This window comes from Tachyglossus aculeatus, chromosome 22 (assembly GCF_015852505.1).
Source record: "Tachyglossus aculeatus isolate mTacAcu1 chromosome 22, mTacAcu1.pri, whole genome shotgun sequence".
NCBI classification, from domain to species: domain Eukaryota; kingdom Metazoa; phylum Chordata; class Mammalia; order Monotremata; family Tachyglossidae; genus Tachyglossus; species Tachyglossus aculeatus.
Genome location: NC_052087.1, coordinates 56,262,954 through 56,281,842, shown reverse-complemented (window position 1 = coordinate 56,281,842; position 18,889 = coordinate 56,262,954). Strand labels below are relative to the sequence as shown.

The following is an 18,889-nucleotide window of genomic DNA, read 5'->3' as shown; positions in this document are numbered from 1 at the left end:
GAATCCTCACACAGAGTACAATAATAATACCTACCTTGGGTTTGTTGTAAGCGCTTTTATTACCAAAGGGCTCTCACATTAATTAGTTTATTTCAAATCCTCCCAACACCCATGAGGTAATAATAATAACAATGATAACTTGGAGTGAAAGGTCAGCACTCCAAATCCACAGCAACAGGGGCACCCCGAGGTGGCCTTCTGGGGACGATGGGGAGGTCTTAGCTGACATGACTCTAATAATAATAATAATAATGGCATTTACTGAGTGCTTACTATGTGCAAAACACTGTTCTAAGCACCGGGGAGGTTACAAGGTGATCAGGTTGTCCCACTGGGGCTCACAGTCTTAATCCCCATTTTACAGATGAGGTCACTGAGGCATAGAGAAGTTAAATGACTTGCCCAAAGTCACACAGCTGACAATTGGCAGAGCCAGGATTTGAACCCGTGACCTCTGACTCCAAAGCCCAGGCTCTTTCCACTGAGCCACGCTGCTCTACCGCAGCCCAATCAAGCCATGGTGTGGCCCGTCTACAGCTGAGCCAATAAACGGATAAATAAGGTGGTCCAACCTGCTTTAACCACCCCCCTCACTTGGACACTGTCGACTGGATTCCCAACTGTGATTTTTTCCCTTTTTTCCCTTTTTCCCTTTTTTCCCTGGAGAAAGGGTCTGTTCCTGTCAGGCCATCGGAACTAAACCTTTCCTCCCCCTAATCCTGTCAGGCCAGCCGCCTGCCCAGCCGTGCGGGACTCCAGCCCCTCACAGGGGGATGGACCACCCCAAATCCCTGACTCTCCCCAGTGACCCAGCACGGACCATCCCACACTCTTGATTCTCCCTTTTCAATAATAATAATTGTTAAGCTCTTACTATGTGCCAGGCACTGTAATAAGCCCTGAGATGGCTACGTGCAAATCCCCAGTGACCCAGCACTGACCATCTAACACTCCCGATTCTCCTCTCTCCATCCCTGACTCTCCCCAGTGACCCAGCTCAGCCCTTCCCACACTCTTGATTCTCCCCTCTCAATAATAATAATAATAATTGTTAAGCCCTTACTATGTGCCAGGCACTGTAATAAGCCCTGAAGTGGATACTTGCAAATCTCCAGTGACCCAGCACTGACCTTCCCACACTCTTGATTCTCCTCTCTCAATAATAATAACAATAATAATAATTGTTACACCCTACTATGTGCCAGGTACTGTAATAAGCCCTGAGATGGAAACTTGCAAATCTCCAGTGACCCAGCACCGACCTTCCCACACTCTTGATTCTCCTCTCTCAATAATAATAACAATAATAATAATTGTTAAGCCCTACTATGTGCCAGGTACTGTAATAAGCCCTGAGGTGGTTACATGTAAATCCCCAGTGATCCAGCACCAACCTTCCCACACTTTTGATTCTCCTCTCTCAATAATAATAACAATAATAATAATAATTGTTAAGCCCTACTATGTGCCAGGCACTGTAATAAGCCCTGAGGTGGAAACTTGCAAATCTCCAGTGTCCCAGCACAGACCTTCCCACACTCTTGATTTTCTCTTCTCAATAATAATAAAAATTGTTAAGCCCTTACTATGTGCCAGGCACTGTAACAAGCCCTGAGGTGGAAACTTGCAAATCTCCAGTGACTCAGCACAGACCTTCCCACACTATCGATTCTCCTCTCTCAATAATATTAACAATAATAATAATTGTTAAGCCCTACTATGTGCCAGGTACTGTAATAAGCCCTGAGGTGGTTACGTGCAAATCCCCAGTGACCCAGCACAGACCTTCCCACACTATTGACTCTCCCCTCTCAATAATAATAGCAATAATAATAATTGTTAAGCCCTTACTATGTTCCAGGCGCTGTAATAAGCCCTGAGGTGGATACTTGCAAATCTCCAGTGACCCAGCACAGACCTTCCACACTCTTGATTTTCTCCTCTCAATAATAATAAAAATTGTTAAGCCCTTACTATGTGCCAGACACTGTAACAAGCCCTGAGGTGGAAACTTGCAAATCTCCAGTGACTCAGCACAGACCTTCCCACACTATTGAATTCTCCCCTCTCAATAATAATAGCAATAATAATAATAATTGTTAAGCCCTTACTATGTGCCAGGCACTGTAATAAGCCTGAGGTGGATACTTGCAAATCTCCAGTGACCCGGCACAGACTTTCCCACACTATTGATTCTCCCCTCTCAATAATAATAATAATTGTTAAGCCCTTACTGTGTGCCAGGCACTGTAATGAGCCCTTACGTAAGTACTTGCAAATCTCAAGTGATCCAGCACAGACCATCCAACACTCCTGACTCTCTCCTCTCCATCCCTGACTCTCCTCAGTGACTCAGCAGGGACCATCCCACACCCCCGATTCTCCCCTCTCAATAACAATAATGATAATATTTAAGGGCTTACTATGTGCCAGGCACTGTAATAAACACCGGGGTGGATACATACAAATCCTCAGTGACCCAGCACAGCCCATCCAACCCCTGTGATGCTCCGCCTCTTCCCCGACCCCTCGACTCCCTTATCCTAGGGGAGACGGGGGCAAGGAAATCTAGCTGCCCTGCTAGTCTAAAGCCAACCCATTTCCCAGTCTTCCTGCCTGCAACTTACCCTTACCATCTTATCCAGCCTACTGTGGAGTCCCCACTCCCTGGTCTCCTGCTTTGCCTGGTCCTGGGGGGAAGGGGAGGAGGGTGTGGAGCCCTTAGGAAGGGATGGAGGTCTCTGGAGACCCCAGGATGGATCGGGAGGCTTTGGAAACTCCAGGAAGGAGCTGGGGCCTGTGGAGAGCCCAGCTGTAGCAGTGAAGACCTGGGATTTGGTCAGCAAGCTTCATTGCACAGTAGCTTGACATTTCCGTGGTTCTCCCCTCCCAACCTCTCCCCCTGGGGTCCCTTCAGCCCCTCTCCGTATCAGCGCTCTCGGAATGGTGACCCGCTCCCAGGAGCCGGGCTGGGGTCTCCCCATGGCAGGAGGCGGGTTGTCCAGGGTCAGTCCTCGTGGTGGTCAGTGCTGGCAGTCCAGGGCAGGAGAGGATAGAGAACTGTGGACCAGGAGCAGAGGACTTTTCTTTTCTCCCAAAAATCCCATTATCATGGACACCCTGTCACTCGTTCCACCCTGGCCACACCCTGGCCCATCCACCTACTTACTGTTGGGGTGACCTTGACCCACTCGGCCTCACCCCATACCTCAGTTTCTCTCTGCAAATACATTTATGTCTATGTTGCCCTGAGTAGAAGGTCCTGGAGGGTAATAATAATGGCATTTGTCAAGCACTCACTATGTGCAAAGCATTGTTCTAAGCGCTGGGGAGGTTACAAGGTGATCAGGTTGTCCCACGCGGGGCTCACAGTCTTAATCCCCATTTTACAGATGAGGTATCTGAGGCACAGAGAAGTTAAGTGACTTGCCCAAAGTCACACAGCTGACAAGCGGCGGAGCTGGACTGTGAGTCCACTGTTGGGTAGGGACCGTCTCTATATGTTGCCAACTTGTACTTCCCAATCGCTTAGTACAGTGCTCTGCACACAGTAAGCGCTCAATAAATACGATTGATGATGATGATTAGAACCCATGACCTCTGACTCCCAAGCCCGGGATCTTACCAATGAGCCATGCTGCTTCTCTAGGGTAGGGAATGTGTCGCTTCTCTGCACTCAAAGTAGTGCTAATGTTACCGCAACTACTGTAACAGCCACTGCAGCATGGCTTAGTGGTTAGAGCAGCGGCCTGGGAGTCAGAAGGTCACGGGTTCTAATCCCAGCTCCACCGCTTGTCTGCTGTGTGACCTTGGGGAAGTCACTTCCCTTCTCTGGGCCTCAGGGACCTCTTCTGTAAAATGGGGATTGAGACTGTGAGCCCCACATGGGACAGGGACCGTGTCCTTGAATTCACTTCAGAACTTAATACATTGCCTGGCACACAATAAGTGCTTAACAAATACAATCATCATTATTATTGTTATTACTACTACTACCGATAAACTAGACCATATGCTCCTTGTGGGCAGGGAATGCATTTATGAATTCTATCATATTGTACTCTCCCAAGCACGTAGTAGTGTTCTGCAGCCAGTAACCACTCAGTGAACACCACTGATGATTTGTTTAGCGCTATGCACCAAGCATTATGTTAAGCACTGGGGGAGTAACCACTCAGTGAACACCACTGATGATTTGTCTAGCGCTATGTGCCAAGCATTGTGTTAAGCACTGGGGGAGATATAAGATAACCAGGTCCGACACAGTCCCTGTCCCACATGGGGCTCATAGTCTAAATAGGAGGGAGAACAGGGATTGAATCCCCACTTTAGTGATGAGGAACCTGGGGCCTGGAGAAGTGAATACTAATAATGACGGTATTTATTAAGCGCTTACTATGTGTCAGGCACTGTACTAAGCACTGGGGTGGATATAAGAGGATCGGGTTGGACACAGTCCCTGTCCCGCATGGGCCTCATAGTCTAAATCTCCATTTTATAGATGAGGGAATGGAGGCCCAGAGAAGTTAAGTGACTTGACCAAGGCCACACAGCAAAGTGGCATAGCCCAGGTCAAAACCCATGACCTTCTGATGCACAGGCCGGTGCTCTATCCACTACTCCATGCGCTTCCCCAACACTGGTTTGGGGTGAGGGTCTGAGACCTCCCCACCCACCCCTGCCTTCACATGAGGGGCAAAGACTGCAGGCAGGGGACTGGACGTGGAGAGCTGAACCCCCTGCCTGGCTGGGTTCAGGGGGGTGGGGGAGCCTGAAGAGACACAAGGGGAGAAGGGGAGCCCAGCTCAGAGCTGCAGAAGTGCACAGGGGCATCTATGGAAATCTTTATTGATTGTTTATCAAACCTGATCAGGATTCCCGCAGGCAGGAAGCGGGGGTTGGGCAGGGGTGGGGAGGGGGGCAGCACCCAAGCCACGTGATCCTAGCCCGGGGGTGCAGGGACAAGAACCCGAACTCCTGGCTTGGAGTCTTGAGGCTGGGGGGTCCGGCGCATCCCCTAAAACGTGCCCCCCCCAACCCCAGACCCCTCTTCCCAACAGGAGGGAGGTGAGCACGGGCCCTGGGGAATGAGAGAGGTCAGTTGGCCCTCGGTAAGTTTCTGGGGTCTCATCTTGCAAGGTCTGGGGGGGGGGATGGTGAGCAGGGGCAGGGAGACCCGCTAAATAGAAAAAAGTTTTAAACCAAAAGAAGGTGCTGGTCTCTTTGCAGGGCAGGAAGTCTGCAGGATTTGAGGGAGGTGGGGTGGTGGGGCTCAGTAGCAGAATTAAGCCATTGGGAGAGGCTGGGAGAGGCTGAAGGAAGGGAGGCAGGGGCAAGCAGCGCAGACCATAGCCCATGGCCCCCGGGACCTCTGCTTCGGGGAAGGACGATTGTGCGTAGAGGTGTGGAGAAGTGGAGACGTGGAGATGTGCCAGGGGAGGACTGAGCCATCTGAGCCACCCGCACCTGCTGCTGTCCGCCTGGAACGAGAGATGGGAGGGAGGGGAGAGGGAGAGAGACAGGGAGAAGGAGGGACAGACAGAGGGAGGGAGGGGATAGAGAGGGAGAGAGAGAAGGGGAGAAGGGGAGATAGAAAGAAGGGCGAAAGGGAGAAAGAAGGGGAGAGGGAGAGAAGAGAGGAGAAAGAGAAGGGGGGAGAGGGAAGGAGAAGGGCAAGAGGGAGATGAAGAACGAGGGAGGGAGAGGGAGAAAGGGGGAAGACGGGAGAGAGAAAGGGAGAGGGAGAAAGAGGGAGAACACGGGAGGAGAAAGAAGGGGGAGAGAGAAAGAAGGGCGAAAGGGAGAAAGAAGGGGAGAGGGAGTGAAGAGAGAAAGAAAAAGGGAGAGGGAGGTGGAGAGGGAGAAAGAGGGGGAAGACAGAGAGAGAAAGTGAGGGGAGAGAGGAAAAGGGGGACAGAGAGATGGAAAGAGGAGAAAGGGGGAAGACAGGGAAGAGGGCGAAAAAGGGAGAGAGAAAGGGGGAGAGGGAAAGAAGGGGGAAGGGAGAAAGGAGGAAGATGGGGAGAGAGAAAGGGAGAGGGCGTGGGGGGAGAGGGAGATGGAAGGAGGGAGAAAGGGGCAAGACGGGAGAAGGAGAGAGAAAGAAGGGGGAGAGAGAAAGGGCGAAAGGGAGAAAGAAGGGGAGAGGGAGAGAAGAGAGAAAGAAAAGGGGAGAGGGTGGTGGAGAGGGAGAAAGGGGGAAGACGGCAGAGAGAAAGGGAGGGGAAAGGGAGAGGGGGACAGAGAGATGGAAAGAGAGAAGGGGAAAGACAGGGAAGAGAGAGAAAGAAAGAAGGGGGAGAGAGAAAGGGGGAGGGGGAGAGAGGGGAGAAGAAGGAGAAAGGGGGAAGGCAGGGGAAAGAGAAGGGGAAAGGGAGAGGGAAAGTGGGGAGAGGGGAAAAGAAGGGGAGAAAGAGAGAGGGAATGAGGGGACAGAGGGAGACAGAGAGAGGGGGAGAAGCAGGAAAGAGGAGAGGAAGAGGGAGAGCATTAGCTGGCCTGTCCGAGGTGACAGTTGACCTCCTTCCCTTCCTTTCCCAGCCCCTTCCCTGTCCCCCCCGCCCCAGTTACACCCACACACACCCTGGCTCTCACACACACCCGTCAATCAACCAATCAAAGTTCCTTATTGATCATCTACGGCAGGCAGACCACTGTAATGGGTGCCCACTTTGGGCAGAAAACTGTACTGAGCACCTCCTGAGGGCAGAGTGCTGTAATAATAATAATAAAGCGCACTGGGGTAAATACAAGGTAATCAGGTTGTCCCAAGTGGACAGTCTCAATCCTATTTTACAGATGAGGTAACTGAGACAGAGAAGTTAAGTGACTTGCCCAAGGTCACACAGGAGACAGGTGGTGGAGCCGGGATTAGAACCTATGACCTTCTTACTCCCAGGCCCAGCTCTTGAGGGTATCTACTATGTGTACAGTACCGGGTCCCTGCTGCATGCAGAGCATGGTGCTTTGGATCTACTATGTATAGAGTGATGTAGTAGTGGCCTACTGTGTGGTTGCATTGTATTCTCCCAAGCGCTTAATACAGTGCTCTGCACACAGTAAGCACTCAATAAATACTGTTGATTGAATTAATGAAAGGCCGGGCCAAGCAGCAGGATCTTGGGCTAGCTCTGGGCTCATTATCGGTACCTACATAATAAGAATTGTGGTATTTGTTAAGTGCTTACCATAGTAAGCCAGGCACTGTACTAAGCACCGGAGTGCATACAAGCAAATAGGGTTGAACACAGTCCCTGTCCCATGTGGGACTCGCAGTCTCAAGCCCCATTTTACAGATGAGGGAACTGAGGCCCTGAGAAGTAAAGTGACTCGCCCAAGGTCACTTAGCAGACAAAAGTGTGCAGTGTGTTGTACTGGGCTCCTGATGTGTGCACAGTGCTGTGTTGGACACATGCTATGTGCAGAGAGCTGTGTGGTGTGCCTGCTGTGTGGAGAACACTGTACTGGGCACCTACTGTGCGTAGAGTGCTGTGCTGGCCGCCTGCTGTGTCTTCTTCCAAGAGTTTAGTGCAACTCTCTACACACAGAAGGAGCTCAATGTATGGATGGGGCTAATACTAATAATAATAATTATAGTTCTTGTTAAGCGCTTACTATGTGCCAGGCACTGTCATAATAATAACAATGGCATTTGTTAAGCGCTTACTATGTGCTGAGCACTGTTCTAAGCGCTGGGGTAGATGCAAGAAAATCAGGTTGTCCCACGTGGGGCTCACAGTCTTTGTCCCCATTTTACAGATGAGGGAACTGAGGCACAGAGAAGTTAAGTGACTTGCCCAAGGTCACACAGCTGACAAGTGGCGGAGCCGGGATTAGAGCCCATGGAGTGGGGGGATGCTGGGAGTGGGGGAGACCGGGCCAGGGTGGCCGTTGACCCCAGGCCGCTCTCTTGCAGGTGACCGAGATGCTGATCACAGATGCCCCGGCGTCCCGGGGCCCTCCCGCCCCGCCCCCGCCCCTGCTGCCCAAGCCCGGCCGCGACAACGTCCGGCTGCAGCGGCTCCTGAGGCGGGCGGCCAAAAAGAGAGCCGGACGCACGGCCCCGATGCCCGCCTTCCCCTTCCGGGCCTCCCTGTCCCCCGTGAGCGAGGCCAGCCAGGACCTGGACAGGGGTGGGGAGCAACGCCTCCCCGCCCCACCGCCCCCTGCCCTCCCGGCTTTCCCCCCATCCCTGCCCCACCAACCCGCTGCTGACACTTCATCCCAGCAGCCCCAAACCCTCGGCTCCACTGACCCCCCACCAGCCCTGGCCTGCCCCCCGGACCTCCCCTCTGACCCCCCCGCCCCCAGATCACCCCCCAACTCTCCCCACTCACCCCCCACCCCCGGACCACCCACCCACCCTCAGGCCCACTGACCCTGTCCCAGCCCGCCCGCCCGCCCTTCCCACTGACGCTCCGCCGCCGGCCTCCCTGCCAGCCCCAGCCCGCCCCCCGACTCACCCCACTGACCCCCCACCCACGGCCTCCCCTCCCACCCTCAGCCCCGTGACCTCCCGGCCGGCCCTGGGCCGCCTGGCCTGTCCCAGGGTCATCCAGCACGTGTCATCGCCCCTGCAGAAGATGACCTTCACGTTCAGCCTCTCCGAACGCCTCAGCTTGTCCGGACACTTCAAGGCCCCTCCCCTGGGCCCTGCCACCACCCCCAGGACCCTCCGGCCAGTCACTCCCCCACCACCGCGACCCCCGGCCTCGGGCCCCTCGGGGGTCACCCACACCAGCCAAGTGCACGTCACAGTGAACGCGGCCCCCGCGGACCATGGCCCCCCGGGGAACGGGGGTCAGTACGTGCTTCTGGGCCGGGGCGAAGAGCCGATGGACAGAAGGGCCCTCGGGACCCTGCCTGGCCATGCCCTGGACCCCAGACCCCTTCCCGGCGCCGATCCAACCCAGCCAGGCGCCCCTGGCCTCGCCGCAGTGGGTCCTGACCCCAAGCTCCCGGTGGCTCGGATCCGGCCTCTGCCGCCCTGCCCCACAACCGGACACGACGGGATGACCCCCTCCACTGGACATGGACACGGCCCCAGCCATGTCCCTGGCAACGGCCCCGTGCCCCCCAGCTACACCTCTGGCAACGACCACAACAGCCATGCCAATGGAAGCCCTGCCCCTTCTGGCCAAGGCCCTGGAAGCATCTCCATCCATGCCCCCAGCAATAGCCAAGCTCCTGGCACCAGCCACGTGCCCACCAGCCACACTCCTGGCAATGGCCACAGCAGCCACGCCAATGGAAGCCCCTCCGCCACCGGCAACGCCCCTGGCCCCGGCCTCAGCACGGCGGCGGCGGCGACGACGATGCCCAGGATGATCAGTCGGATCGTGGTTCCCGTGGCGATGCCCGCCTCTCGCCTCCGCTCGCCTTCCCCCGGGGCGTGGGTCAGCCTGGCCAGGGTCAGCCCTGTTATAGCCACACCGCTCACGGCCTTCCACGCCCCACCCGACCCGGCCGTGCCCGCTACCGTGGGGCCCCCATCTGTCTCCCACCCCAGCCTGGGTGCGATGCCCGCCGCCAGCCTCGGCCCCCAGCCCCCGACCTCGCCTGTGGCCCCCTCCGCCCCAACCCTGCCTTGGACCCGGCTCGGCGGCTGGACGCGGCTCAGGAAGCAGCTGGCCACCAGGCCGGAGGATCCCCTGGGCCCGGACTCCGGTGTCCCAGCGGGCACGGACGCTGGCAACAAGGAGCCCAGGCCGGGCGGGTCCTCCCGAGCCTCCAGGATGTGGGATGCCGTCCTGCACCAGATGGCGGTGGCCAAGCCCCAGGGTCCAGAGGGGCCAAAGCCGGGGGGCGGCTTCCTCTCCCACTGCCGCCTCCCCCTGCTCTTCCGGCCGCGCTTTGATGCCCGTAAACTGAGGCAGGTGGCAACAGGAGGGGGCCCGGCCCAGCCGGCGGTGCCCCTGAGGGCCCCGGAGCCCCCCAGCTTCAACCGTACGGCCGCTGGCTGGAGGCTCCCGTGACCCTGGCCAGCATGCGGCAGTGAGAAGCAGAGTCTCCTAGTGGATAGCGCCCGGGCCTAGGAATCAGGAGGACCTGGGTTCAAATCCCAACTCCGCCACTTGTCCGTTGGGCGACTTTCCACTAGTTCACTTCTCCGGGGTCAGTTCCCTTATCCTTAAAATAATAATAATAATGATGGCATTTGTTAAGCGCTTACTATGTGCCAAGCACTGTTCTAAGCGATGGGAGGATACAAGGTGATCAGGTTGTCCCAAGTGGGGCTCACAGTCTTAATCCCCATTTTCCAGATGAGGTAACTGAGGCCCAGAGAAGTTAAGTGACTTGCCCAAGGTCGCACAGCTGACAATGGGTGGAGCTGGGATTTGAACCCACGACCTCTGACTTCCAAGCCTGTGCTCTTTCCCTTGAGCCACGCTGCTTAAAATGGGGATGGAGACTGGGAGCCCCACGTGGACGTGGACTGTGTCCCAACCGATTAGCTCAAATCCACCCTGGTGCTTAGTACAGTGCTTGGCATAGACTAAGCTTGGCATAGATTATATGTTGCCAACTTGTACTTCCCAAGCGCTTAGTACAGTGCTCTGCATACAGTAAGAGCTCAAAAAATAAATACGATTGATTGATTAAGCGCTTAACAAATATCATACCATACCATACCAGAAGAGTCCGGCCGATCGGCCTCGGCCCCTGGATGCAACCCCTGACCCGCACGCTGACGATGGAGACCCAGGCCCGCCCGTCACCCAACACTGAATGTCCACTACAGCAGACCGAGGACTGGGATGGGGTATAGACCCCGTGAAGACACATGGCATAGTGGATAGAGCACCAGCCTGGGAGTCAGAAGGTCACGGGTTCTAATCCCAGCTCCTCCATTTGTCTGCTGTGTGGCCTTGGGCAAGTCACTTCACTTCTCTGGGCCTCAGTTACCTCATCTGTAAAATGGGGATTAAGACTGGGAGCCCCATGTGGGACAACCTGATTACTTTGTATCCCCACAGTGCTTTGCACGTAGTAAGCGCTTAGTAAATGCCAGCATTATTATTATTATAGTAAGCACTTAACAAATGCCATCATTATTATTATTATTATTACTCTCTGTGCCTCAGTTACCTCATCTGTGAAATGGGGATTGAGACTTTGATCCCCATGTGGGACAGGGACTGCGTCCAGCCCGATTTGCTTGGATCTACCCCAGCTCCTAGTTCAGTGCCTGGCACAGAGTAAGCACTTAATAAATGCCATAATCATTCATTATTATTGGAGAAGCAGCATAACCTAGTGGCAAGAGCACGAGCTTGGGAGTCAGAAGCCGTGAGTTCTAATCCCGGCTCCGCCACTTGTCTGCTGTGTGACCTTGGGCAAGTCACTTCACTTCTCTGGGCCTCAGTTCCCTCATCTGGAAAATGGGGATGAAGACTATGAGCCCCACGTGGGACATCCTGACTACTTTTTACCCCGGAGCTTAGAAAGTGCTTGGCATATAGTAAGCACTTAACAAATACCATAATTATAATTACACTATTATACAAACTAATCAGCTGGGATCAGCTTTAGTCCCCATTTTACAGAGGAGATAACTGAGGCCCAAAGAGGTTAAGTGACTTGCCCGAGGTCACACACTAGACAAGTGGCAGAGCCAGGATTAGCACCCAGGTCCTGACTCCCAGACTTTTGGACTTTTCCTTAGGCCATACTATCTCTCTGTAATCCAGATGTTCAGGAATTACCACTGATTAAATGTTCGGCTAAAAGATGGGGACCTGGGACCAGTGTCCAGGAGAGGGACAGTCCAGTGGGCCCTGGACGAAGCAGGGCTCAGACACGCCGACCCACCATCGGTCTGGTCTGGTCCATATTAGCCCCGGGCATTGGGCGGAGGGCAAACTGGGCAGGAGACGGTGGGTTTGGGTGTCCTTCAGAGCCTGTCCTCTGACTGTGAGCTCATTGTGGGCAGGGGACATGTCCGTTTGTTGTTATATTTTGCTCTCCCAAGTGCTTGGTACAGTACTCTGCACACAGTAAGAGCTCAATAAATACGATTGAATGAATGAATAGGGTCCCAGCTCTGCCACAAGTATATTGTGTGACCTTGGTAAGTCACTTAAATTCTTAGTGCCCCAGTTAAGTCTCCTGTAAAAGGGGATTAAGGGTGTGAACCCCATTTGGGACAGGGACTGTATCCAACCTGATTAGCTTTTATCTATCCCAGTGCTTAGAACAATGCCTAGCACATAGTAAGCGCTTAATAATTATTATTATTATTAGGGCACTGTAGTAAAAGTTTGCAGGGGACAGGGCTGGGGGGAGTGGGGCAGGTGATTCTGGAGGTAGAGGGAGGGCAGATGGAGGAGAGCCTGCCCAGGGCCTTGGGGGGCAAGAGGGGCTGGGAGACTTAGGGGGCTGCAGACAGGCAGAGGAGAGGGGGTCCGAAAGTGCAGAGGGAGGAAGGGGCCGAGGGCGAGAGCCGCTTCCCGGGGGGTGAGAGGAGAGACCCCCTGGTAGAGCAGATAAGTGGGATTGTGGGTGGGCGGATGGGGTCCAGGACAGGTGGAATGGAAGAGCTGCTGCTGCTGTCTGGGCAGGGGGCCGGATGGGGGAGCGGGGAATAAACGTTTGTAGCCAAGGCGTCGTAAGTGTACTTCCTAAGCGCTTAATACAGTGCTCTGCACACAGTAAGCGCTCAATAAATACGATTGATGATGATGATGGTCTGCGCACAGCGCTCAATAAATACAAGTGATTGATTGACTGACTTCCTTCTGTTCCCTTTCCCAAGCGGTCGGTGGCCACCCAGTAGACAAGGCCACTGCTGCTTCTGCCCCGTGGCTGCACCTAGGCCCTGCAGCCCGGTCCTGGGCAGGGGACTCCCCCCACTCACGGGTTGTCCCTGTGGGCTGCAGATTCTCCCCCAAGGTGGCCTCCGGAGGTCAAGGATTCTCCCCCCGATGACCTCTGTGGGCCCTCCCTGCGTGGATTCAGCCCTCCCTGCGTGGGCTCCCCGGGACTCACTTGGACACGGGATTCCGGGCCGGCCGGGACCTGGCCCATCACGGGGCTGCTTCCTCGTCCGCCAGCACCTTCTCATACTTGCCATGCCCGGTCAACACGAACTTGTACCTCTTCCCCGACGGCGTGCTCTGAGGGGGGAACCGGCCCGGCCGTTGGGGCGGAGGGAACGGCCAGAGAAGAATGGGACGAGGGAGTGGGGCGGGCAGGGAAAGCGGGTAGGGTGGTTGCGATTGGGGGGAATGAGCAGGTAAGCTTGCTGTGGGCAGGCAATGTACCTACTTATTGTCATATTGTACTCTCCCAAGCGCTTAGTACAGTGCTCTGCACACAGTAAGCACTCAATAAATACTACTGAATGAATGAATGAATTCAATTCAATTCAATCCCAGACTGAGCCCCCTCTTTCCTCTCCCCCTCCCCTGCCTCTCCATCCCCCCCAGCCTTACCTCCTTCCCTTCCCCACAGCACCCTGTATATATGTATATATGTTTGTACATATTTATTACTCTATTTATTTTACTTGTACATATCTATTCTACTTATTTTATTTTGTTAATATGTTTTGTTCTGTTCTCTGTCTCTCCCTTCTAGACTGTGAGCCCACTGTTGGGTAGGGACCGTCTCTACATGTTGCCCACTTGGACTTCCCAAGCGCTTAGTCCAGTGCTCTGCACACAGTAAGCGCTCAATAAATACGATTGATTGACTGATTGAATGAATGTGCAGGGTGGCTGAAATAGAGAGGCAGGGTAGATAGGGCGGATTGGGTGCGGGTAGTGGGCAGGGCAGTTGGGGCGAGCTGGGCAGGGGAAATGGACAAGGTGGTTGGTGCAAGGGGGGAGAATGGGGTGGACGGGGAGGGGGGCGTCAGGCAGGGCAGTCCAGATGGTCCCCCGGGGGGTCAGGGTCCGGCCCCGGGGTGCGTACCTTGACCGTGGCCGCGGGTCTGCTTGAGCCCTTCTGCTCCCAGAGGCTGCGTTTGCTCATGTCCCCTGCCACGATGTCCTGGGGGGCGGCGGGAGAGGGGGTGGTCAGCGGGGCTGGCCGAGCCCTAAGCCCCACCCGGCCCCCTGCCCTTCGCCCACCCACCCCCGCCCGGCCCCCGCTACCTTGCAGGGGGCGGCTCTCCCCGGGGTGTTGGCCGACACCTCGCCGGTCTCCCAGAGGCTCTTGGTGTTGGCGACGGCCATGCTGGGCAGCTCGATGGAGGGCTGTCTGGTCACCCTCGGGGCCTTGATCGAGCTCTGCGAGGAGACGGGGCAGGGGGATGAGGATGGAGGGCTGTCTGGTCACCCTTAGGGCCTTGCTCCAACTGTGTCGGGGGGAACGGGACAGGGGACAGGCCGGGGTGGGGGATGGAAGGCTGCCACGGTCACACTTGGGGCCTTGCTTGAACTCCGTGGTGGGGACAGGGAAGGGGGACGGGTCACTCCCCTTCTGCCCACCCTCCCAGGCCTCGAGTTGGCCGGGCGACCCCTGGGGATCCGGGGCAGCTCGGAGGAGGCAGAAGGCGGGAAGGCTACCTCGATGGCGTGGGCGTATCGCTCCAGGTGATCATCGATCCGGGAGACGGGAGGGGCGGACGACGCCTTCTTCACGCTGTGAGGGCGGGCGGGGAGTCAGGGTGATGCGGCCCCCCAAGGGACCCATCCCCATCCCCCGGATCCGGCCCATCCCCCTCAGGCTCAGCCTCTACGGTGTGTTACGTATGTATGGTGTGCGTGTGATCTGCGTATGTGTGTTGTGTGTGTCTGGTGAGCCCACTCTTCTAGAGTGTGAGCCCACTGTTGGGTAGGGACTGTCTCTATATGTTGCCAACTTGGACTTCCCAAGCGCTTAGCACAGTGCTCTGCACACAGTAAGCGCTCAATAAATATGATTGATTGATTGATTGATTGGTGTGGTGTGTGTGTATGGTGTGTTGCGTGTGTGGTATGAGCATGTGTGTGTTGTGCGTGGTGTTTGTGAAGCGTGTACGGTTTGCTCCCTCTGTTCTTCCCCCATCCCAGCCCCACAGCACTTACGTCCACATTTGTCATGTATTTAAAGCAGCGTGGCTTGGTGGAAATAGCCCTGGCTTCGGAGTCAGAGGTCGTGGGTTCTAATCCCAGCTCTGCCACCTGTCAGCTGCGTGACTTTAGGCAAGTCACTTCACTTCTCTGGGCCTCAGTTACCTCATCTGTCAAACGGGGATTAAGACTGCGAGCCCCACATGGGACAACCTGATTACGTTGTATCTATCCCACCGCTTAGAACAATGCTTGGCACATAGTAAGCGCTTAATAAATGCTATTATTATTATTATTATTATTATTATTACCCCAGTGCTTAGAACAGTGCTTGGCACATAGTAAGCACTTAACAAACACCATCACCATCATTCATGTATATGTCTCCCCCCTCCCCTAGACTGTAATCTCATTATGGGCAGGGAATGTGTCTGTTTGTTGTTGTACTGTACTCTCCCAAGCGCTTAGTACAGTGTTCTGCACACAGTGAGAACTCAATAAATACGGATTAAATGAATGATGTGTGTGGTGTGTGTAAAATGTATGTGCGTGATGTGTTATGTGAGTGGTGTGTGGTGTATGTGTGTATGTGTGTGTGTCTACATGCAGGGATCCAAGTCACCTGTTTGTCGCGGAGCGGGTTGGGGAATGGACTCCGTCAGTGAGCTGTGAAAAGAAGGAAGCCGAGACAGGCGTGAGGTGGAGGTGACCCCCTGGGCCACCCCTTCTAGACTGTGAGCCCACTGTTGGGTAGGGACCCTCTCTATATGTTGCCAACTTGTACTCCCCAAGCGCTTAGTACCGTGCTCTGCACACAGTAAGCGCTTAATAAATACGATTGAATGAAAGAATGAATGAATGAATGGGCCCCCCCAAGCCTGGGCCCGCCAAGGCTGAGACCCTGAGCCGCTGGGGACCCCCATCCCAAACCTGAGCCCCCCAAGCCTGGGCCACAGGAACCTCTAGCAGCAGAGGGAGGGTCAACGTTAGGCGCAGTCATCTCCCATGGGAGAAGCAGGACAGAGTCCCCCTTCCCCTAACCCCACCCCCGGGGGAGACTCACCTTGGTGGTGGGGCTCAGAGGGGGCGGGCTGGACCCCGACCCACCGTGGCCACCCGGGCTGCGGGCTGTGAGGGGCTTCTCGGCCTCCCGGGGGTCCTCGGAGAACCGCTGGGGCTCATCCTGCAAACAGACGTGAGACCACCCACGCTCCAGTCACCCCAGTTCAGAGGAGGGGGCTTCCAGGAACCAACGACGGGGCAACGGGGGTGAACCCAGACTGAGCCCCCTCCTTCCTCTCCCCCTCCCCATCCCCCTGCCTTACCTCCTTCCCTTCCCCACAGCACCTGTATATATGTATATATGTTTGTACGGATTTATTACTCTATTTCATTTGTACATATCTATTCTATTTATTTTATTTTGTTAATATGTTTTGTTTTGTTCTCTGTCTCCCCCTTCTAGACTGTGAGCCCACTGTTGGGTAGGGACCGTCCCTATATGTTGCCAATTTGTACTTCCCAAGCGCTTAGTACAGTGCTCTGCACACAGTAAGTGCTCAATAAATACGATTGAATGAATGAACGAACGAACCCAGGAAATGGAGCCGTTTCCTGTGTGACTCGGGAGTGGGCCCTCAACCTCTCTGGGCCCCCGCCAGCTCAATCCAGAGGAAAGGTTGGGGTTAGCACCCCTGCTCTGATCGGAGGGCGTGGGGGCTGGGGCCACTTTAGTGACACACGTGGCACCTCCCCTGGAGACACCTGAGGGGGCAAGGAGACGGGGAAGAGAGCAGGCGGGCACGGTGCCAGCCTGTAGAGTGGAATAATAATGATAATAATAATGGTATTTGTTAAGCGCTAACTATGTGCCAGAAACCTTACTAAGCACTGGGGTGGATACAAGCAAATTGGGTTAGACACTGTCCCCGTCCCACATAGGGCTCACAGTCTCAATCCCCATTTTACAGATGACATTACTGAGGCATAGAGAAGTGAAGTGGCTTGCCCAAGTTCACCCAGAAGACGTCAACCTTTTCCTCTGCTCCTCCTCCCCTCCCCATCACCCTTACTCCCTCCCTCTGCTCTACCCCCTGCCCTGCCTCATAGCAGTTGTGTATATATGTACACATTTATTATTCTATTTATGTTATTAATGATGTGTATTTATCTATAATTCTATTTATATTGGCGCTATTGATGCCTGTCTACTTGTTTCATTTTGTTTTGTGGTCTGTCTCCCCCCTTCTAGCTGTTGCCGAATTGTACTTTCCAAGCGCTGAGTTCAGTGCTCTGCACACAGTAAGCGCTCGATAAATACCATTGAATGAATGAATGAATGAATGAATGTGGCAGAGCCAGGATTAGAATCCATGACCTTCTGATTCCCAGGCCCAGGTTCTATCCATTAATCCATGATCACCCCCTGCTCTGGTCCTCTGACCTCAGAGGATGGGGTTGAGGAAGCTGGGGGTTTTTTTTAATGGCATTTATTAAGCGCTTACTATGTGCAAAGCAGTGATGCCCAGTGGAAAGAGCCCAGGCCCGGGAGTCAGATTACCTGGGTTCTAACCCCGGCTCTTCCGTTTGCTTGCTGTGTGACCTTGGGCTAGTCACTTCACTTCTCCGTGCCTCAGTTTCCTCAATGGCAAACTGAGGACTCCATTCCTGTTCTCCTTTCTACTTAGAATGTGAACCTCATGTGGTTCCGTTTGCTTGCTGTGTGACCTTGGGCTAGCCACTTCACTTCTCTGTGCCTCAGTTTCCTCAATGGCAAACTGAGGACTCCATTCCTGTTCTCCTTCCTACTTAGAATGTGAACCCTGTGTAGGGCAGGGACTGTGTCCGACCTAATTAATAGGTATCTTCCCCAGCGCTTTGGACAGTGCTTGACACAGAGTAAGCGCTTAACGAATAACATTTTTAAAAAGCCAGTGTTCTAATGCCGGGGTAGAAACGATACAATTGGATCAGACACAGCTCCTGTCCTTTGCAGGGCTCAAAGGGAGAACAGGTACTGAATCCCCATTTTACAGATGAGGAAACTGAGGCCCAGAGGAGTGAAGTGACTCGCCCGAGGTCCCACAGCAGGTAAGCGGCAGGGTCAGGATTAGAACCCAAGTCCTCTGACTCCCAGATGCGTGCTCTTTCCATTAGACCATGCTGCTTTTCTTTTTTTTTTTAACAGTATATTAAATGCTTACTCTGTGCCAGGCACTGTACTAAACGCTGGAACAGATACAAGTTAATCGGGTTGGACATAGTTCCTGTCCCACACGGGGCTCACAGTCTTAATCCCCATTTTCCAGATGAGGGAACTGAGTCACAGAGAAGTGAAGTGACTTGACCAAGGTCACACGACAGTCAGGTGATGGAGCTGGGATTAGAACCCAGGTCCTTCTGACTTCCAGGCTTCTGGTTTAAACACTAGGCCACAATTTCTTCTCCACCAGCTTCCTCAACCCCATCCGGGGGCAGTGGGCATGGATTGTGTCTGGTTATTGTTGTATCGTCCTCTCCCAAATTCAGTTCTCTGCACACAGTAAGCGCTCAATAAATATGACTGGATGAAAGAATAAATGAATCTCAGCCGCGGGTGCCCGAAGTAGGTAGATGTGCCCCAACGTGCCCAGATGAGGTAACTGAGGCACAGGAGAGTTAGGTGACTTGCCCAAAGTCACACAGCTGACAACTGAAGCCGAGGGTGAGGAGTTTCTGTTTGATGCGGAGGTGGGTGGGCAACCGTTGGGGGGTTTTGAGGAGTGGGGAAACATGGACTGAACGTTTCTGGGGAAAAATGATCCGGGCAGCCGAGGGAAGTACAGACGAGTGGGAAGAGACAGGAGGCGGGGAAGTCAGCAAGGAGAACTCAGCTTCCCATCCAAATCCTGTCT

The 18,889-nt window shown here is 54.4% G+C and overlaps 1 protein-coding gene across 3 annotated transcripts in view; it reads right to left on the bottom strand.

Annotated features, from left to right (window-relative positions):
• Positions 1 to 4,830: 4,830 nt before the first annotated feature.
• The window catches only part of LSP1 (lymphocyte specific protein 1), an 89,966-nt gene continuing 75,907 nt past the window's right edge, over positions 4,831 to 18,889 (bottom strand). For all 3 annotated transcript variants that reach the window (XM_038764368.1, XM_038764370.1, XM_038764369.1), the window contains 7 exons: positions 16,060 to 16,179; positions 15,619 to 15,662; positions 14,511 to 14,586; positions 14,097 to 14,231; positions 13,915 to 13,992; positions 12,988 to 13,115; positions 4,831 to 5,480 (listed from right to left, as the gene is read on the bottom strand). In XM_038764368.1, the coding sequence (XP_038620296.1) occupies positions 13,026 to 13,115; positions 13,915 to 13,992; positions 14,097 to 14,231; positions 14,511 to 14,586; positions 15,619 to 15,662; positions 16,060 to 16,179 (543 nt within the window). In that variant the 3' untranslated portion in view covers positions 4,831 to 5,480; positions 12,988 to 13,025. The remainder of the gene's footprint in view (positions 5,481 to 12,987; positions 13,116 to 13,914; positions 13,993 to 14,096; positions 14,232 to 14,510; positions 14,587 to 15,618; positions 15,663 to 16,059; positions 16,180 to 18,889) is intronic.